Consider the following 22,503-nt stretch of genomic DNA (forward strand, 5'->3'; position numbering starts at 1 on the left):
GTGTGGGTGGGTGGGTGGGGTTTGACAAGAAAAGGGGAAGTGTCTTGATCCTACTCAATTCCCAGGTCTCAACTCCCTTCCCAGTTGGGAGTCCAGGAAGCCACTGTGCGGCAGAAAGCGGATATTCTTCTGAACACTCACACCTCCTCACTTCAGCTGGAGGAGTCCACAGAGTGCCGCCACCAGTGTGCGAAGAACCAGGAGCCTTGCTCCCGAAGAATGTCCTGAGCAAGCTGCTTATATAAGCCAATGGCAGTACAACTTAAGTTTTCCCAAGACTCCATAAAATGAAATTTGGAGTTTAATTAAAAACACAACAGATACATTTAACAAAGAAATAAAAGTCTTCTGATTATCAACTTGGAGACTCCAAGAATCCCCAAACATTGGAGACCCAGCTTATTCCTGAGACAGCGACCGTCACGGAGGGTTGCAGTCCGAGCTATTCACATTGTGCAGCAGAACCAAGTTCTGCAGATGTCCTTCCTTCCTTTTCCTAAAGTCTTCACCAAACAGGGTCTTTCCACGCTTCAAAGGAAAAACACACAGCCTTCTTTCCCAGACAACGGGGATCTGAAATCTTACTAAGAGGGCTTAGATAGGCATCCAATACAACCAGAAACAACCAGGACACCAGTGGCTGCTTCCCTGTCTTTCTTTAGGAGGACCATCAGCCTGTCCACGGTGGGGGCCTCTCTCCTGGGATCTCCACGTGGGTCCACAGTACCAGGAGAGTGGCACGGGAGGAGGAGCAAGAGAGCAAAAGGTAAAGGAAAGGATGAAGTTTTCGTCCACAACTCATGGCAAGGCAGACTGGTCCAGTCTCCCAAACCATCCACGCTACACTCTAACAGCCACCCAAACGTGAGAGCACAGGGAAGCACTCAGAAGGAGCTATGAGGGACAAAGGACAGTGAAGACAGCAGACTTGCCTAGAAACATTTTTTTAATAACCTTCCTAATACTGGAAGATGTTTTCGTTAAAAAAGTTGCAGTTCAAAATTGTACTGAAAACTTATCTAAAAATAGGTCTGTAGTCATCTTAAAAATAAAAGGTCCCTCCTCTGATAAGAGAAGAGACAGATATTCTCAGATACCAACATGGGAGGTATCTTTGACGCAGATTTGGAAAATGCCGGGTGGATGAACCGGAAGGAGAGTGAGGGAAAAGGGAAGGAGAGAAGAGGACAGGAAGAAGGAAGGATGGACTACAATGAGGAGGGTAAGGAGTCGGGGAGGAACACACTTTTGTAGCCCATACCTCTCTCTTGGCAGCCAAGCACAAAGCAGATTCAAAGGAGGGGGACGTACAGGGGCCGGGAGGACCAACTTTAAACTCAAAATATAGTAAGCTGCAGCACAGCGAAGCTGCTAAGGTCGCCGGGTGGAAACCGTGACTGCTGAGGCTGGCCGGTTAGGCATTCTCAGGCTGGACCCAGCAGGTGGGGCCAAAGCATTTCAAATGCCTGCTCTGCAAGCAGACAAGTCACGGTGTCTCAGCGAGAAGAGGACTCTGCCTGCACGGTGCAGATAGGAAGAATGGTAGACACAAAGACCAGCTGATCACCCAGGGGTCTCTCCAGGGAGAGGGCTTAAAAAATACCCGTGCCAATGAATTAGGTAAAGGGCTGGGGAGATGAGTATCACCCCCAGGACAGAAGCCTTCCTCCCAGAGGAAAGGGAGGCTGATGCCACATGCCCCCGAAATGCAGTGTGTGTGTGGGGGTGCAGGAGGTATAGAGCTGAGCTCTAGTTCAGAGGACAAACATCTCCCGGAACAGGGCAAGCAGCTCATTTTGTTTTACCGTCTCCCAATGGTTTAAAGATCTTACATCCAGCACTGACGCACCAATGGGAGATTGCACAGGAGCAATGGGCACCCAACCTCCTTCCCTCTCCAGCCACCCCAGCAGAGGTGCTTCTTAGAGAGTCCCTGGATTTGGGGCAAATCTGAAGGGGGCAGGAAGACTCTTCGGAAATGACCAGGGAAGCTACAGGGATTGCTTTCCTCTAAGGACCAATTGTTCAGCTCCACAGACTAATCACGGGCTTTCATCCTAACCTTAACTGGGCGGGGGCAGGGGCAGGGGCAGGGGAGATATGGCCAGTCGAGCTCCCACCGTTTGGCACCCAGAGGGAGGGAGGGGAAGTGCTGTTTCTTGGTCACTGCGTTCCTGCTGGCCCAGTCAGGTCACACGGGCTGCTGCCCCACAGCCTCCTTCCACTCTGCTGCAGTCAGATGTCCATTTCAAATTGCGCCTCATCCCCTGGTTATAAGGAAAAAAATGAGAAGTTCAGTACAAAAAGAAATAGCAAAGCTGTTTTCAACGTCCTTCTCTACCTGCAAAGGGCAAAACTAATCCAAACTGTCCCATTCTCTGTGACCTCACAATACCTACCCCCTAGTGTAACGCTAGCCCTCAAATTCAATCTTTCCATTTGAGGTGAGCCTGGGCTGCAGTGAGACCCTGTCTCAGCAACAAAACCTCATGTAGTTCTGGCTGACTGATCTCATCTGGGGGTGGGGGTGGGGGTGGGAGTGGGGAGTAGCCACTCCAAGAAAGGTCCTGGTCACTCCAGTGAGCACTCTTCTGGAGGCTTTGACCTACACCTGCAGTGGGGGATGACAGCTTACCCCGTAATCCAGGCACTCGGAAGCTGAGTCAGGGAGATCGCTGCAAGTCTGAGGCCAATCTGGGCTTTATGGTGAATTCTCTTAGCCTTGGCTAAGAGCGAGATCTTGTCCCCCCACCTCCCCAAAAAGCCAGTGAACAAACAAAACCCTTAGTTGGACCTGCAGAGAACATGAACCCCAAAGCCCGAGATGAGTTCAAAGCTACCTCACCTTATCCCACTCTGAAGGAGCAGACAGCCTCCTAACAGTCGTTCTATTCAGAAAGCAGGTCTGGTGCTTTTCTGGTCTTTTTTTTTTTTTTTTTTGGAGACAGGATTTCTTTGGCTGTCTTGGAGTTGCTCTGTAGACCAGGCTGGCCTTAAACTCAGAGATCCACCTGGGATTAAAGGTGTGTGCCACCACCACCTGGTCAGGTTTATTTTCTGAGGTTGATGGAAACAGTGGCCTAAGATTCTGCTTTGGGGTGTATGTGTGCATGTGAACACTTGTTCATGCAAGGAGGTCTTTGGCAGCATGCCTGCAATTGTGTCTATATGAGGGTGATCCCTAGCAAATGAAGACTCCTGCACCTATGTAGCCCTGGCTGGCCTCCAACTCACAGAGATCTGCCCGTCTATGCCTCCTGAGTGCTGGAACTGAAGACATAAACCACTCCCATCTAGTTCCTATCCTCTGATTTGCTTTTCCCCAAGCAACTAGGTGAAAACAGACAGCATTTTAGTAGCTGTTTATGAGAGGAAACATCAGACACATAACTGAACTCAGCTGTGCTTTGGAAGCCATTTCCCAGTCTACAGTAAATCGACAGTCCATGCCTGAGCCACTCCCAGCCCAGCCCCTCACCAACTGTATGCTTCCTGTCATGATTGTTCAGGTTGTTCAAGTTGTTCACTTCTACTTTGGAGTCTTCAATTAAGGTGCCAGGGCTGGTGACTCCAGGGATATTGGGCAGATGGCAAGGCGGGGTCTGTGCCATGGGAGAATTGCGACGATCCAACAGAAACTTTCGGTCATAAATGATTCGTGTTCCTAAAACACAGGGTAGAGGAATTTCAGATAAATTAAGGCACCACCAACACAATGACTACTGAGTCTGGCTACTTGTGTGGCTGTCCTCTAGAGGACACGCAGGCAGGCTGCTACGACCGGCTGTACCCACCAGGTTGAGGCCAAAGCACTGGCACTTCAAATGACTTGCTCTGGGAGCAGACAAAAGTCATGGGTGTCTCAGAGTGAAGAAGACTCTGCCTGCATGATGCAGACAAGAAGAATGGCAGACCGGCAAAGACCACCCGGAATCCCTTCAAATGCCACCTAATCCTTGAAGATGTCAATTCAGCCAAGAGAAGAGTCTACCCTCTTCCCGTGAACAGGGTAAGGTGCTCTGCCCCTGGAAAACTGTCGTTTCTTCAACACTCAGCTCCAACACCACTGTAGGAAGCCACCCTCCCTCCGCTTCACCCATCACTCAATGCATCCCCGTGCACAGGACTCCTGCTTACGTACATACGTGCCTGTCTACAGATGTCAAGCTCTGCATGCCAGCCGTGTCTTACTGGTTTACAACTGATATCCAAACATTTCAATTTTCAAAACGCATTTCTCCTCCCCTAAAAGAAATTTAACCTGGGCTCTTAACTGCTGAGCCATCTCTCTAGCCCCATATTATTATTTTTAGACAGAGCCTCCCTATGCAGCCCTGCTGGCCTTGAACTTGATGTCCTCCTGCCTCAGCCATCTAAATGCTGGGACTGTAGCTCTCTACACCCAGCTGAAATTTTTTCATGACAGTATGTATGTATGCATGCATGTATGTATATATGTACATGAAGAGGCATGTATGTATCATGGTGTGCACATGGCTGTCAGAGGACCACTTTCAGGAATCTGGTGTGTTCTCTCCTATCATGTGGGTCTCAGGGATTGAACTCAGGTCACCAGGTTTGGCAGAGAGCACCCAGATTTCGACAGTGCATTAAAATGCTGTCTCTTAACTAGTTATACAATAATCTAATGTGCTGTTACAATTGAATTTATACATTACAGGATAGTATCCTCTCTTTTCAGAGGCTTTGCTGTGTTTTCACAGTGGTAGGTGGAGAATTAAAGATAACTCTTAGTTTCCAGTACCTTTCATCACAATGGCAGTCTCAATTATTTCATCAACAGTTACTACTGACCTCTGGCTCATCACAGGACAGACAGACAGGAGATGGGCAGCCAGGACCTACTGCCACCTGCAGTCTCAAGCCCCTGGGGAAGTTCTGGAACCCACCCTCATGGTCGGGGAGATGCCAGTAATGTGCACAGCATATTTATTTGTTAATCTCCTCATCAGCTGGCAGACATGTGGCTGTTGCAATGCCTTGACTACTAGGAACAACACTATTTCAGATCTAGATATCCATGCAGTTTATGGTGTGGACAGCCATTCCCTGGAGCACGTCCCCATATGGAACGGCAAAGTCACATGCTAACTGTCTGAGGAACTGCTATTTTCCAATTGACATCAGACTTCACACTCCTGCCAGCAGTGTGAAGGCTCCAACTTCACACAATGCAATTCACACTGTTCCATCCCTAACTGACATGAAGTGAATCCTCCGTACTGACTTACATTCTCTGATGGCTTATTATGGTGGCTTTGCTCTTCAAGTGCTTATTGGCTTTTTCAATACACATCACCTTTGGAGAAAGGTGTCAGGATCTCTGACCTTTTACTATGTTTTAATCATCCTCTCAAAACACACACACACACACACACACACACAGCTGAGGACTGAACCCACAGACTTGCGTATCTGAGGCAAGTGCTCTACCACTGAAAGCTCTAGCATTATTTTTTCCAGTCTGGATATAGTCTGGATACACATAATTTGTAATTTTTTTCTGTGTATGTATTTTCTCCCTTGATGGTTTTCTCTCTTCTCCCCTCTCCCTCCCTCCCCGAGTCCTGAGGATTGAACCCAGGGGGCATGTGTTAAGTAATGTCATTCTTTGAAGCATAAAAAACCATTTTTTTTAAAACTCCTTGGCTGGCCTAGAACTTGTAGCAACCTCCCCGCGCCCCAGCACACACACACGAAGGAGTTCTAAATGCTGGACTCGCGTGTGCCGCCACTTCAGGCCATAGTGTTTAACTGTGGTGAGATCCAATATGTTGGTTGTTACTGCTTGTGTTTTTCATACCAAATCTAAATTACTTAATCCAAGTTTATGAGTTGTGTTGCCTGTTCCTCTAGGAACTCTAGCTGTGAACTGTGGGTCCAAATTCCGTTTCTGTGTGTGGACACACAGCACTGTCTGCTGAAAAGAGGTTCAATCTGAATCCTATGGCACCTCTACTGAAGATGTGTGTGTGTGTGTGCACTGAGAGGCTGTATTACTTCTGGCTTCTCAACTCTTTCCATTGATTCACATACAATGCAAATCACACATTTGGAAACAGGAGATGAGAGTCCTCCAAGTTCCCTTTTCATTTTCTATTACTGTGTGGCTACTTCAGGTCCCATAGAGTTCTATCTGAATTTCAAGGCCATCCCAAAGATGCAAGCTTGGACTCTGATTGCCCTTACTGTGTGCATCATCTCCTAATCTATCAACAGCAAGTGCCTCTTGAATTTCTTCCAACATTAATTAAAAAAAAATTTTATTTATTATTTATTTTATGCATACAAGTGTTCTATCTGCATGTACACCTTTATGCCAGAAGAGGGCATCAGTCTACTACAGATGGTTGTGAGCCACCATGTGGGTGCTGGGAATTGACCCCTGAAGAGCAGCCAGTGCTCTTAACCTCTAAGCCATCTCTCCAGCACCTCAACATTAATTTTTCCAATTATGCTTTATTAACTTAGTGTGTGTACACATAAATGCACCTGTTCATGTTTGAGGGCATACATGTTATGGAGTGCACGTGGAGATCAGAAGACAACTTGAAGAAGTCTGTTCTCTCCTTCTACCACATGGATCCTGGGAATCAAACTCAAGCTTGGCGGCAAGACCCTTTACCTACTGTACACCAGTTTTACCTACTGAGCCAAATTATTACCTTTCCAGATAAATTTATTGAATTTTGAATCACTGCAGGTTAAAGAACTTTCTAATTTGGGATGGGCAGTGGTGGCGCATGCCTTTAATTCCAGCACTTGGGAGGCAGAGGCAGGCGGTTCTCTGTGAGTTTGAGGCCAGCCTGGTCTACAGAGCAAGTTCCAGGACAGCCAGGGCTACGTAGAGAAACCCTATTTCAAAAGACATACAAACAAAAATGACTATTTGGTAGTTACATCCCACATGAGACCAAAAACAAAAAACAAAAAACAAAAAACAAAAAAAAACTAGCAACAGCAATCAACATGTTAGTGATTAACAAGCACCTGACTATTCCAAAGAACCAAATGGATATCTGTGCTTACAGTAAAGAATCAAAGACTATTAAAAATTAAAATATTCCACCAGGAAGTGGTGGCGCACACCTTTAATCTCAGCACTCGGGAGGCAGAGCCAGGTAGATCTCTGTGAGTTCGAGGCCAGCCTGGGCTAAGGAGCAAGATCCAGGACAGGAACTAAAACTACACGGAGAAACCCTGTCTTGAGGGGGGCGGCGGGGGGGGGGGGGGGAGGAGGGAATACGAAATAAATAACATAAAATATTCCATGTCCTTGATAGGAATGAACTTATAGACATACTTTTTGTTTTTGGGGACACAGGCTCCCCTTGTAGCTCAGGCTGGCCTTGAACCCCCAGCAATCTGCCTCCACCCTTAGGACTGCAGGTGACCTGGTAGAGTACTTGCCTAGCATGTGTGAGGCTCTGAGTCTGAACTCCAGCACAACAGAAACACAGGGAGAAAGGTGCTTATGTTCCTGTCTCACAGCAAAGGGCTAACAGGGAGGGCCAAGGCAGCAGAGGCCCTGAGAAAGGGGTCCTTCAAACACTGACAGAAAACGGGGGGACTAGGGAGTGAAGTCCTAAGAGGACTTGAAGGCATGGTCATACAGTGCTGGAAAGCAGGCAGGCAGGCAGACTGAATGTAAAGAGACAAGGAGGCAACCAGATGGTTCAGTGGGTAAAAGCACCTGGTGCACAAACCTGAAGCCCGGGAGTTCAATCCCTGGGTCCCACAGTAGGAGAACTGACTTGGCAAGCAACCTTGGCAGTCTATGGGAATTCTTTTTACTTTTTATTTTCAGCCAGGTGGTGGTGACACCTTTAATCCCAGCAAAGGCAGGCAGATCTTGAGGTCAGCCTGGTCTATAAATTGAGTTCCAAGACACGGAGAAACCCAGTCTCAAAAAAACAAAAATAAAACAAAATTTGAAAATTATTTTTAATCTTTAATTATGCACATTTGTGTACAGGTATGTCTACAAGAATGCAGGTGCCCAAGGAGGCCAGATGGTGTTGATCTCTTGGAGCTGGAGTTACAGGAAGCTGTTAGGGGCCTGATGTGGGCACTGGCAACCAAACTCCAGTTCTCTCCAAAAGCAGTACATGCTCTGAACCACTGAGGCCTCCCTCCAGCCCTGACATATCTTTAGATAAGTACTGTGGCTAATAATCCAAAGAAAACTAAAAGCTGCCTAAGCCAGAGATTCCCCCAGGAGACTGGTGGTGGCCAAACTACATTTACTTTGCTTAGCCACTAAAACCCTGAAGTACTGATAAAACCAAAAAACGAGACTGTTTTATGACAACTAAAGGCATAACTGGTGTTCGAGGCCTTTATCAGAATGTGACTATACGTTATGCAGAATGGAGACCTCCAAAGTTCTATGGATGGTCTATCGAATCCTTTAAGTCCATGTCCCAGTAACGGGGAGCAAAGGTTATCAAATGCAAGTACTCAAGGATGGACCCCATCTGATCACTGCTTGGGCATAGAGGAATGGCTGTGTCCTACCAGGAAGCTCCACTGTTGGGGAGCCCTCTTTATACACAAAGAAATCAGCGTAAGTCATAAGAGACATGGGACAACACAATTAACACAGGCACTCAGGCAAAGTCTGGGTTGCATAATGAGTTGAATCAGGTGTTCATTAATGCTAATAATGGGGCTGGGGATGTAGCTCAGTTGGTAGAATACTTGCCTAGCATGCACAAAGCCTCGGTGCAATCACTGAATAAACATAAACAGGGCATGGTAGTACATGCCTGTAATCCCAGCACTCAGGAAGTTGAGGCAGCATCTCAAAGTCAAGGTCATCAATGGCTACTTAGTTCTAGCCAGACTAGGCTACAAGAGACTTTATTAAAAAACAAAACCAGCTAATACTAAGTCCAAAATGTTGCATGACCCGAAATCCAACTGACCCTGTCTATTAAGTCTCTGGAAATCTGAGTCAAAATGAAGCATCCCCACTACTGTTTGGATGTGAACATGCACCTGGAAATTTCACTCCACAGAAATACCTGAAAGAAAGTCCAGGTTGGGTCTCTCAGGCTGCTGACTGCATCTTAGATCAAGTCTCTGGATTAATCTCACGTCCTTTGTTGTCAAATCTTGGTAATGCTAATGATTAACTAACTACCCATCGTTGTCAAATCTTGGTAATGCTAATGATTAACTAACCACCCATCGTTGCAAGTAATGTGGGGAAACCACAAATTCAACTTAGGCTCCCAACCCAACTATCTCCTTCTCAAGTCCACTTCTTTTCGCTTCTAAAAACAATCTGTACCTATTACCACCCTCCACTTTCCTCACAACGAGGAGTGTGGACTCACCCCTTGAATACACCCACCTATGCTACCGTTACCTGCTGCTTATTTAAAAAGTTTTATGAGTCGAGCCTGGTCGATGGTGGCACAAAAATTTAATCAAGCAGGCAGAAGCAAGTGGATCTTTTTTGAGTTTCAGGCCATGGTCTACATAGCTAGTTTCAGACCAGCCAGGGACCTTTTGGAGCCACTTCATTTCAATGCAGAAGTAGCACAAGACCTAAGAGCTCGAGACAGCCTCAATCGCAAACGAGCCTGCCACGCTTCCTGCTAAGTATCTGAATCCACAGAACATCATCTATCTTCTGTACAGTCAGCATGCCCACTATAAACAGAAGACACTGCCAAAGGAATTAAAATGGAATGAGATGTTATTACCTTCATTCCAAAACCTGGCAAAGACCACACAAGAAAAACAGACTAACGTCCCTCCTAAGTAAACAAAAGTCCTCAACCAGAACCAACAGACCAAATTCAGTAATATCTAAAGAGGATTATTACCAGAACTCAGGGAGATTTAGCTGACTTGACTTCTGAAAAGTCAATTAATGGACTGTATCCTTTTGTTTTATTTGGTTTTGGAGACAGGGTTTCTCTGTGTAACAGCCTGGCTGTCCTAGAATTTTTTGTAGATCAGGCTGGCTTCGATCTACCTGCCTCTCGTTCTCAAGTGCTGGAATTAAAGGTGTGCACATCACCACCAGGCTAAAAATATATCTTAAAGAATAAAACAAATCACATAATCGCCTCACTAAAAAACTCTAGGTCTCAGGGGATCACCTAAATGGCACAGTTTTTGAACCTGATTTCCAAAAAGATCCCCAGCATTGTCTCATGATGATTATGTCCAACAAATGCTAGGAAAAGAGGTGCATTTCCAGTTCCCCGAAATATTGTGCACCCTAATAAACTTATCTGGGGACAGAGAAACGGTACAGCCACTAGATACAGAGGCTAGAAAATGGTGGCACTCACGCCTTTAATCCTAGCATTCCAGAGGCAGAAATCCATCTGTTCAAGGATACAGCCAAGCACGGTGACTCACGCCTTTAATCCCAGGGAGTGATGGCAGAAAGTAAAGATATATAAGGTGTGAGGACCAGAAACTAGAAGCATTTGGCTGGTTAAGCTTTCAGGCTTTGAACAGCAGTTCAGCTGAGATCCATTTTGGATGAGGACACAGAAGCTTCCAGTCTAAGAAAACAGGATCAACTAGCGGGGTGAGGAAGCTGTGGCTTGTTCTGCTTCTCTGATCTTCCAGCATTCACCCCAATATCTGGCTTGGGTTTGTTTTTATTAATAAGAACTTTTAAGATTCCTGCTACATTTCCTCAACTTCTAGTAAACGGCACCTGTAAGAACCCACAGCTAAGACTTTACTTAATGGTGAAGACCATTTCTCCCCCAAAGATCAGTGTGCCACACCACCACACTGAAGGACCTACCCAGGAGGATTGGTCAAGAAAACTAAATAAGCATCCAGATAAGGATGGAGACCTTCATCTGAAGCCACAGGAAGCCACAGGATCAGAAGTGTATTTCCCAGGTTCTTTTTGCTTGTTGAGAGTTTCACCTCAAACTACTTCATGAAATGAACAGACTCTATTTGTCACAGCATCTGTCGCAGAAATCTACATGATCTTTTACTGAAATGGAAATATGCAAAGACTTCTGAGCATTTGGTTTCAAGCTGTGGCCTAGGAACCATGATGAGGTGGTCTTTAAAAACTAGGTTCTTGGCCAGGGCTGGTGACAAAGGGCTGAAATCCCAACTACCTTGGTGGCTGAGTAAAGGGAGAAAGAAAGCTCAAAAGTCAGCCTGGGTTACAGAGTGCCTTCAAGGCTGACCTGGGTAACTTAGCAAGATCCTGTCTCAAAAAAAAAGAAGTACCTCCCACCAACCCCCCCCCAAAAGGTAACAACCTAGACAGAAAGTCATCAAAGAGAACTCTAAAAGTTGTGATAAGGATACTGAAGTGTAGCTCTCCATGACTGATGGCTTCTGTGGGGGTGCGGGTGGGGAAGAACTGAGTTTTCTTTAAGGGGCTGGCCACTGGGAGTGTAGCAATGCTCCAGGGAGTATATGTGAAACACAAAGTATTCTTTTTCTTCTTTTCTGGGAGGAGGCTGCTACAAAGGTGGGCAGGGTGGACCTGGGAGGACTGGGAAGTAACTGTGATTGGGATGCATGATGTGAAATTCCCAAATAATGACTAAAAATATTATGTTAGTGGGGGGGGGGAAGGAACCTAAAACACACACACACACACACACACACACACACACACACACACACACACACACTAAAAAGCTCACCAGCTAGCCAGTCAATCACTGAGCTCCATTCAGAGCACATCAAAAGAACAGTGATGCACAGATGCACACACACATACAAACCAAACTAGGAACACTCTGATGGACAACTGTTGACAGCTGATAAAAACCAAACTAGGCTTTGGCTTCACTGTTTGTGAACTACCAACCTCAGACCACCAGTGCTGGAATTACAAGAGAGCACCACCGCATAAAAGCTATTACGGGGCTTCAAAAAACAAAGGAAGGTCGGGGATGGCAGCACATACCTTTAATCCCAGCACTCAGGAGGCAGGGGCAGGAACATCACTGTGAGTTTGAGGCCAGTCTAGAATACTTAGTGAGTTCCAAGCTAGCCAGGGCTACATAGCAAGACCTTGCCTCAAAAACAAAAACAAAAGACAAGCCCTGCAACTCACCAGCAAACTCACCAAGGGCTCAAGGCCCCTTCCCTCCTCCTGCTGGCTCACTGGATGGAGCAGCTTCCCACACAAAACTGTCCTGTCTCACCTGCAACTCTTTACATAGACAAAGCACTAAGCCTACAGAATCCACAAGCGCACAAAATCCCTGTGAAACTGCCTTTAAAATTCCAGTTCTGGGGCTGGAGAGATGGCTCAGTGGTTAAGAGCACTGACTACTCTTCCAGAGGTCCTGAGTTCAATTCCCAGCAACCACATGGTGGCTCACAACCATCTGTAATGGGATCTGGCACCCTCTTCCAGCCTGCAGGGACACATGTAGGCAGAACACTGTATACATAATAAATTAAAAAAAAAAAAAAAAATTCCAGATCTGGAAAGGTCTCTGCTGAATGGCCTGAGGGATGGCGGACGGGGAGGGCTGTCCTGCATCAGGCACAGCGACACTGCCTTCCCTGTCCTCCTCATCTCATCTGCTCCTCTCTCCCAGTGCTGCCCTGACAAGAAATGACCTCAGCCCTCATCAAGCTTGCAAAGCCAAGGACAGACACCCTGGCAGAATGCATCCTCAGTGAATGAAAGTGTTTGGTACATAATCAGAGGATCTGAGTTCAGATCCCCAGCACCCATGTAAAAGCTGAGTTTGGCTCTGGGTGGCCTGTATTCCCTGCTCGAGGGAGAGGGAGGGAGAGAGAGAGGGGAGGGGGAGAGAGAGAGAGAGAGAGAGAGAGAGAGAGAGAGAGAGAGAGAGTGTGTGTGTGTGTGTGTGTGTGGTGTGTGTGTTGGGGGGGGTGAGTTTGCTGGAACCTGCTGGCTAGAACCCCCAGGTTCAGTGAACCCAGGCTCAGTGACAGACCCTGTCTAAAGGGTGATAAGGTAGAGAGAGTAAGCAAGCAGCGTTTTCCTCGGCCTCTGCATGGGTCCACAGGGGCACACAAGAAACAGGAGAGAACGGAATGAAGTTAAAGATAGACATCTTGTTGGCTCAGAACAAACAGGCCAGTCACTGAGAAACTAGACCATAGCTCATTCCTTCAAGAAAGGATCGATTGAGAAAGCAGTCTTCACTTTAGTTTAAAGGGGATGATTATTTTCCCTCCTTCAAGCCTTCTCATTTATTTCCATTCTTCCAACAGCCCACAGGTAACTCTGCTGACCTAGGAGACCAATAGCAGCAGAAAGGCAGGAGACAGCTGGCAGGGAAGACACAGAGAACACACTGATTTCAGGCCATAGTGATTAGTGGCCTTCTGCTGCTCCTGTGGGCAGTGTTCTTTTCTACACCTGAGAATGTGATAAGGAGAGGAGCAAAGAGGAGGCTACAACAGGTCACCATACTTCTGCTTACCCCAGAGCATTTGTCTCTCAGGAAAAGACTGTGGAGAATGACACTGCTAGCTAGCATTCCAGAGGTAGAAGTATCTTGTGAAAGGCCTGCTGACTTCCTTTCCCAGGAAGGTAAGCATCTATGTAAGATGGCGGAGGGAGGACCTGGGTAATGCTAAGACTACTGAATCTGACATTAATTGGTTATACAGTACTAATAAGTTCACCCCTTTGGGTCTCAGAGTTGTTTAATTCTAAAGTGAACTCACTAGGGTCCTCCAGCTAACAGGACTGGTATACAAGAAAGCTCAACTACTGGAACAAGCTCACCTTCCACGAAGGCAGCAGCAGCAGCAGCTTCGACTGGAAGAAGCGACTACCACCCGTTGCTCCGTAGACAGGAGAAAATGAAACAAGCTTTCCTGTCCCTCAGTAATGAGCAGAGTCCCCTTACATCAGCAGAAGCAACTCAAGATGTCACAGCAAGTGTGCTTCTAGCTCTCATTTTCAAACCAGAGGGGAGTTCTAAGAAACCCTCCAGCTGGGCTTGCCTACTCTGGGTCTCCCAATAAATGAAGGGTTCTTGCCTCGCCAAGGCCAATCTTACAGGGCACTTAGCAAATAGAATGGGATCCTGCAATGGTCCCCAAGGGTGTGGCACTTCAGATTTCCAGACGCTGGAGGCAGGAAACGCACTCCCTTCCCTTCTCACTGGGCAGAGATTCCCAATCCAAGCCTGCTGTTTTCAAGTCTCAAGTACGTAAATCTCCATCCCTTTGAAATGGATCTGAAGTCCACACAGAGCAAGGACTACACTCAACACTTTCTTTTCTGAAGACAGACCGTCATGTAGCTCGGGCCTAACTCCTTCTAGCCTAAGTTGGCTGTGATTCTTGATCCCGTCTCCTCATCCAGAGTGCTGGCTTTACAGACTTGCACCACCTGCCTAGGTCAGCTGTCCTTGTTTCCTGTAGAGTGCTGACCACAAAACTCACTCGAGACCTTATCTACCACAGAGATAAGATGACATAGGAAGAGGAAGAGAGATAAAGCAGCAGAGGGCAGAATTTTCCAAAGCAGGAGGCAGCAGGATAGCTCAGAGGTAAAGGTGCTCACCACACAAGCCTGATGACTTGAATTTGATCCCAGAGACCCCAGTGGAAGGAGAGATCAAGAGTTGTTCTCGCTGTGCATCACCACTGCCTGCCTTTAATCCCAGCAATTGGAGGCAGAGGCAGGTGGATTTCTGTGAGTTCGAGGCCAGAATGGTCTACAGAGAGTTCCAGGACATCCAGGGCTACACAGAGAAACCTGTCTCAAAAAACAAAACAAAAAAGTTGCTCTCTGACCTTCACTGGCAAGCCAAAACACACACACCCCCAGTAATAAAGGTTTTTTCTTTGTTGTTGTTGTTTTAATGAGTATGTGTCTATGAGACATATGCCATGTGTGCAGATGCCAGCAAAGGCCAGATGAGGTATGAGATCTCCGGGAGCTGGAGTTACAGGCAGCCCAGTGTGGAAACTGGGATCTGAACTCAGGTTCTCTGCAAGATTGGCAGGCACACTCTTAACTGCTGAGCCCTCTCTCTAGCCCCAGTAAAGACCACCACAAAAATCATTCCAGCCAGGCAACGGTAGCACATGCCTTTAATCCCAGCACTTAGGAGGCAGAGAGGCAGGCAGATCTTGGTTGAGTTCAAAGTTAGCTGGTCTACAAATCTGAGTTCCAGGATAGCTAGAACTGAAACACTGAGAAACCCTGTCTTGAACCCCACCCCCAAATCATTCTAAAAGGGAAAAAGTAATCATTGTATACCTAAACACCACTGAGCTAACTGCTATCAAAAACTACTTAGCCAGTCATGGTGGCGCATACTTTTAATCTCAGCATTAGAGAGGCAGAGGCAGGTGGATTGCTGCTGAAGCTGGCATGGTCTATCAGCCAGAGTTATATACAATGAGATCCTGTCTTAAAAAAATAAAGGGGTGGGGTGGGGTGGGATGTCCAGCTCCAATCGCTATGGTGCTATCTCCTTACAAACAGGAAGCAAGGCCTCCTGCATCAAATTCCAAAGACTGACAGGCGTAGTGGGCATCAATGAGACAGAGGCAGGCGAATCTCCGAGCTCCAGGCCAGCCAGGGATATATGGTGAGACCCTGCCCCAAACAAACAAATAACTATGTGCAGAAGCTCTGTAGACGCAGGCTGAGTGGTGACTGTCGTGGAAGAGCAAATGAGTGTGTTTCCGGCAGACCTTCCCAAGCATTTCAGAACTAATCCAAACTGTGAGACAGCTTCTATCTTTAAAGCAAGGCTTAAAGACCATGTGCCTTTTCTTTTGAAAGCACAGCAGCCTGGTGTTTGAAATATGACCACAGGGCTTTCCCTCTCTGGATCTTCCTTCAGTACAGCAAGATTAACATTTAGCTAAAAGTATGGTGCCTCCCCAAGTAAATTAGAGCTAAATGCACCTGTTACTGTGACATGTGCTGTCAACTGCGGAGAAGCACAGGCATTTTACTGACCAATACCACAAAGGACTCTGGAGTAAATTACAGAGCTCTCTCCACCACCCTGGAAAGAATCTTTTTGTTTTGTTCTGTTTTGGAGACAGGTTCTTACTATGTAGTCTTGGCTGTCCTGGAAACCATTATGTAGAATGGGCTAGCTTTGAACTCAACCTGCCTCTGTCTGCCAAGTGCTGGCCACTAATCTCTGTTTCTTAAAAGTTATCAGTTTGGGGTTGGGGATTTAGCTCAGTGGTAGAGCAAGCCCTGGGTTCGATCTTCAGCTCAAAAAAAAAAAGTTATCAGTTCAATTTAAGACAATTTCATCTGGGGCTGACCAAGACCTTTCCTGATTTTTGGTTCCACTGGTATGGAGGGACACACACCAATAATCCCAGCCCTCGGGAGGCTAAGGCAAGATCATGGTAGGATGAACCATATGGTGAAACACTGTCATTTAAAAAAAGATGAAAAGAACAAAAACCTGCTGGTCTGGAATAGACCAAATCAGAAAGGTTTCTTCAGCAACTTAAGCCATTGCCCCTCACCAGGATCTCCACTGTTGACAGTGAACCTGTCTTACTCACTCTTAAACCTGGCTATCTCTAAGGAATGACTTCCTCTGTCTGGTCATTTTGAAGGTCTCTCAGGGCATTCATCCCTTTCTCTAGACTGACTGGCCTGGCTGGATCCTCTGCCAGCCTTTCTCCTCAATTTGTTTGCTTTGCTCCCACCCCTCTTCCTTGTCTGGCTGTTGTTGTTGTTTTTTGTTTTTGGAGACAGGGTCTGACACTGTAGCACAGGCTGTCCTGGAACTCATTGTGTAGCCAGGAATGCCTTAAATTGCAAATCTCCTGCCTCTTCTTCCCAGACTACCACACACAGTCTCTGGATTGCTACGTCTTGGCATTGGCAAGGTGATCCCTTTCTCTGTGCTTTCCTATCGCACAAGATTCCAGGAGGGCCAGGCACAATTGCAAGTGATTGGTTGGAGTGAACTCTGAGAGCCCTGCCCCATGGTCAAGACTACCAACCAAATCGTCACCCGCTAGTCAAAGCCCTGGGTCACCAAAAGAAAGGCAAAGTTCTGAGATTAGAAAAGGAAGGCCAGTTCCCTTCATTACCGCCCTGAAGATCCCTTTCCAAGCTCCTCCCTCTAGAGAACTGCCCAGAAAGGGGACAAACAACCTTTGCGCTTCCTTCTCCCGTGACCAATTCAACATGTGTCACCTCTTCTCTAGTGTTGCTGGTAAACAGTTCTCGGCCATCTTTTGAAAAGCAACCTCAGGACTGCCTCTCTCCACAAGCCCCTTCCCTAGGATCAGGCAATCTAACCCACCAGTGTGTGCTGTCTGACAAAGCCCCCTTCCACAATCTCAAAGCCGCTCCCCCAAAAGCCCTGGGCTGAAAGCTGACAGCGCCTCTACCAGAGCCAACATCTTCTGGGCTACTGCTACAGGAGGCGTTTCACCCCCCTCCCCGGTTCTCCCGACCTGGGACTCCCCCGACCTGTGATGACTCCCCCAACAAAGTAAACAGTTCTGTCAAAGGAGGATAACACTGGGCGAGGCATGCACAGTGCACGCCAGCCTCGACCCGTGGCTCTAAGCACGGCCAGATTAAGTCATCGTACGGTTCCGGGCCGGATCCCCCTAACCGACTTCCCTCCCCCAAAACCCATGGGGCAGCTCCAGAGATGAGCCCCGCCTCGCGGAGTGCACGGTCTGCAGCACACAGCCCGAGCGGCGGACCTGCCCGGGAAAGGATGAGAGGAAGCTGTAGGTCGAGCATACAGTGCCACGCGCCAGCCGCGATGGCGGGCAGGCCCGGACGGCTCACCTCCCGGCGTGGTGGAGAACAGAGTCCCCCCGGGCGTGGTACAGTAGTCCTGAGGTAGCTGCGCGGCGTCGCTGATGGCCACGGTACGCGTGGGGATGGCGCGGCTCTGGCTGGGCTGGTGGCCGCCGCCTGCCGACGCGGACATGGCTCAGGCGCGGGCTCGCGGCTTTGTGCAGCGGCGGCGGCGGCGGGGCCCGGGAGGCTCTGGCTCCTCGAGCGGGCGGAAGAGCGCGCTCGGCCCTCAACTCGCCGGCTCTCGCTCGGTCGTCCCGCTGCGCTCCCGCCGCCGCCGCCGCCGCTGCCCGGTCCTCCGGCCTCTGCCCGCAGCCTCAGCAGCAGCACAGCAGCAGCGGCAGCAGCGGCAACGGTGACTACCGGAAGCGAGCGAAGGCGGGAGCAAGAGGGAGGGGAGGGCAATATGGACGCCGGACGTGACGTTGGCAGAGGCGTGTCGTGGGGGGGCGGGACCTGAGGGCGGGGCTGAGCCGACGAAGGCTGGAGCCAGAGTGTGATCCCGGAAATCCGAAAACAGGAAGTGGGCGTGAAGGGCGGGGCCTTCAGGGTGTGCGGGGCGGGACTTGGAGGGGCGGGACTGAGCGCAGAGGAACCGAATAGAGGAGAAGCTGAGTGTGGATGAGTAACGCAGGCGAGGAAAGCCTTTGTTTGTGGTGTGGTGTGTAGGTGTCAACTAACAGTACTTTCCGGGTACCTAATTCAGTTTCCCATCTATATCTAATAATTAAAAGTATAATTTGGGGGAGGGGGTCCCGCGGATGGTTCCGCGTATAAAGAATGGCCACCAAGCCTGCGGACCTGAGTTCCATCCCCAGAAGCTACTAGGTGGAAAGGTGGGTGGGGAGGGACCAACTCCCACAAGCTGTTCTCAACTCCAGCTGCAGGATGCAGCCCGTGGGCACACACACACATATAAATAAATAAATGTAATACGAATTGTTCTTAAAAGTATAATTTTAGTTTTAATTGTTCGTTATTAAATAAAGGCAATGCATGCATGATGAACTAAGGGTTAAAAATAAGCAACTAGAGAAATGGCCCAGCGGTTAAGAGCAGCAAAAACATCAGGGTTCAGTTCCTAGCTCAGAACTATCCATGACTGCAGTTCAGGGTACCGGACCTCACCTTCTGACCTCTGTAACACCAGGCACACACACCTAATGCACATACATACATGCAGACAAAGCACTCATACAATAAAACAGAAGCCGAGCTTAAGGCCCATCTATGCTACATAGCTAGATTGAAGCCAGCCAGGAATACAAGAGACTGTCTGAAAAAGTAATGAAAAATGGGGGGTGAGGAGATGGGTCCACCTGTAAGATTGCTTACTGTGCAAACATCAGGACTTGAGTTCAAACCCCATCATCCACATTAAAAAAAAAAAAATTTTTTTTTAAAGGCCAGATATGAGCCTGGCAGTGATGGTACACGCCTTTAATCCTAGTACTCAGGAGGCAAAGACAGGCAGATCTATGAGTTCCAGGACAGACTGGTCTACAGATGGAGTTCCAGGACAGCCAGGACTATATAGTGCAACCCTGGCTCAAAAAAAAAAAAAAAAAAAAAAAAGGCTAGATATGAAGTAGCCCTCATACTGTGGAGAACAGAGGCCAAGGTTACAGCTGGGGCTTGCAGGTTTCCATCCTAGCTCAAAGCTCAATGAGACCCTGTTTCAACATGTCCTGGTAAGTTTTTTATGAACTTGACACAAGCTAGAGTCATCTGGATAGGGAACCTCAATTGAGAAGGTGTCTTCATCAGATTGAGGCCTGTAGACAATCCTGTGAGGCATTTCTTGATTAATGATTTACACGGGAGGGCCCAGACCACTGTGGGCATTGCCACCCCTGTTCATGTTGTCCTAGATGATATAAGAAAGGAGGTTACGTGAGCCAGGGAGAGGATCTGGGGAGAGCGAGGCGGGCAGAGCAAGCTGGGAGAGAGAGCCAGTAGGCAGCACTACTCCATGGCCTCTGTTTCACTTCCTGCTTCCAGTTCCTGCCTTGAATTCCTGCCCTGACTTTCATTTGTGATGGACTATAAACTTTAAGGCAAAAGAAACCATTTCCTCTTCAAGTTGCCTTTGGGCATGACCTTTACTACAGCAATAAAAAGCAAAGTAATACACAAAGCAGCAAGAGAAGAATGGGGAACCTCAGAATCCTCCTTTCAGCTCAGAGCCCAAGGAAACATGTATGCACACAACACACACATATATAGACACACATACACCCTCTCTTAGTTAGGGTTTCTTGTGGAATGTTATTTTAGCAGGCAAAGATGTGTTACTTTTGTTTATGCTGTATTTGTTTAATTATGTAAAGATACGTTGCATTTGTTTCACCTTGCCTGCCTAAGGCACCTGATTGGTCTAATAAAGAGCTGACCAGACCACAACTAGGCAGGAGAGGGATGGGTGAGGCTGCTGGGCAGAGAGAATAAATAGGAGGAGAAACCTAGAAAGAGGGAAAAGGAAGATGAGAGAAGGAGGGAGACACCTGGGGCAAGAAGTCAGGCAGCCGACAGCCAGACACAAGAGGCAGTGAAAGTAAGATACACAGAAGGAAAGGAAAGCAAAAAGCCCTGAGGCAAAGGGTAGATAAAGAAAACAGGCTAATTTAAGTTAAAAGAGGTAGCCAGAAAGAGAGCCTAAGCTAGGCTGAGCATTTATAACTAATAAGAAGTCTATGTGTCATGATTTGGGAGCTGGTTGGTGGCCTAAAGGAAAGAGCCTGGTATATTTTGGCATTACAACATGAGGCCTGAATTTCCACATAGGGACTGAGAAAGCTAAAAAAGGAAGGAAGGAAGGAAGGAAGGAAGGAAGGGGAAGAGAAGGGAAGGAAAAGAAAGGAAAGGAAAGGAAAAGAAAGAAAGGAGAGAGAGAAGGATACAGTTCCTTTAAGAAGCTCTGCCACAAGAGCTGGGTTGCAGTGGCACACGCCTTTAATCCCAGCAGTTGGGAGACAGAGGCAGGCAGATCTTTGTGAGTTCGAGGTCAACCTGGTCTACAGAGAGAGTTCCAGGACAACCAGGACTGTTTCCACAGAGAAACTCGGTCTAGAAAAACCTAGGAGGAGGAGGAGGAGGAGGAGGAGGAGGAGGAGGAGGAGGAGGAGGAGGAGGAGGAGAAGGAAGGGGAGGAGGAGAGGAAGAAGAAGAAAGAGGAAGCTCTGTCATATAGCAGAGCACTCAAATAGCTAGTACGTTAAGTAGAAACAAAAAGCTAAATAAAAATGCCTGCCACAGTGTGTGACACCCACTTTCTAGAGCTGAGGGGTTGAATGCAGTTCATGGTCACACACTTCCGGACTGGGCCTGCAAGTTTAAGGCTCAGCTCTTTCAGACCGAAGCAGGGTGGAGCCAGCGGCCAAAGCTGCTTCAGAGGACCCAATGGTAGCTTAGCAGTTTAAGATTTTGCTCATGCAGACAAAAAAGGCTAGAGATATGAAGTAAAGACATATCCAGACAGAAATAAACCTCTAAATAGGTTACTGTGTGTTTAAAAATGTGCATAGGCAAGGGGGGTGGCAGTGGCTCACACCTTTAATCCCAGCACTCCAGAGGCAGAGCCAGGCAAATCTCTGTGAGTTTGAGGCCAGCCTGGTCTACAGAGTGAGATCCAGGACAGGCACCAAAACTACACAGAGAAACTCTGTCTCGAAAAACAAAACAAAACAAAATGTGCATAGGCTTAAGAAAGAAAAGAAAATGGGTATACAGTCATAGAAAAAAGTAAATAGTTTATTAATAATAATAAATAAATAAGCCATATGGAGATGGAAATGCACAGGGAGTCTGGATCCTGTATGGTATAGTGTGGTCTTTGAAATTTTTTTTTTTTAGACACGGTTTCTCTGCCTGGATTTTGCTCTGTAGACCAGGCTGGCCTCAAACTCAAACAGAGATCCTCCTGGCTCTGCCCCCCCAACCCCAATGCTGGGATTAAAGGCGTGTGCTACCATTGCCACCAGGCTCTTTGAAATTTTTTTTAATTGCTGATAAGCAAACAACAGCTACTGGGAGACGTGGGATTTCGGAAAAAGGACTGCAGAATCAAATCAGCCTATGTACTTTAGGAATGCCTTAACTTTAAAATGGAAGTAAAAAATGTATTGCTTTGGGGAAGAGGTTATGCTTTTGTTTCCACAGGAAATGAAAGGGTATGGATTTATTTAAGGTTGATAGAGATCAGGTTTGATTGGAGAAGACTCCCTGAAAATCCTGGCTACAGATATAAAGAAATAAACCCAGAAAAACTATAAGACAAACGATGTATATTTTACCTGCTCAAACATAAAACACACACACACACACACACACACACACACACACAAAATCATCTTTGGTTGGCTTGTGTGTAATGCATAGTCCATACTTGTGTTAATGCAATTATGTATATTACCTTTGAAAGTTTGTGTGTTTTTAGAGCAAGGGATCCAGACACCGATGAAAACAGCTGGCCCAGGTGATCCGGCCTCTCAGAGTGCCTCTGTTACGGTTTCCTCAGAGTTCTACATCCAGAACATCTTCCAGGCTGCTGGCTGAGATGGTTGAACCTCACAGACTATTCTATCCAGGACTGCAGATAAGCCTTGCGCTTTCCCATTGCACAGAGACTGGGCAACAAATGTTATAGCTAATTTCCTTAGGACTTGAGCATTTTCTCAATTTTCTCAGGTTCACTAAAGATGCCTTTGTCCACAGACAGCAGGAAG

At 47.3% G+C, this 22,503-nt stretch overlaps 1 protein-coding gene across 1 annotated transcript; it reads right to left on the bottom strand.

Moving 5' to 3' along the window:
• Positions 1-283: 283 nt before the first annotated feature.
• Eif4ebp2 (eukaryotic translation initiation factor 4E binding protein 2) lies at positions 284-18,169 on the bottom strand. The gene is made up of 3 exons (XM_036167918.1): positions 17,768-18,169; positions 3,479-3,664; positions 284-2,267 (listed from the first exon to the last, which is right to left on the bottom strand). Exons 1-3 carry the CDS (start codon positions 17,910-17,912, stop codon positions 2,236-2,238), a joined length of 363 nt encoding a protein of 120 aa, XP_036023811.1. The 5' UTR covers positions 17,913-18,169; the 3' UTR covers positions 284-2,235.
• Positions 18,170-22,503: the final 4,334 nt, after the last annotated feature.

Source organism: Onychomys torridus, chromosome 18, assembly GCF_903995425.1.
Source record: "Onychomys torridus chromosome 18, mOncTor1.1, whole genome shotgun sequence".
In the NCBI taxonomy this organism is placed as follows: domain Eukaryota; kingdom Metazoa; phylum Chordata; class Mammalia; order Rodentia; family Cricetidae; genus Onychomys; species Onychomys torridus.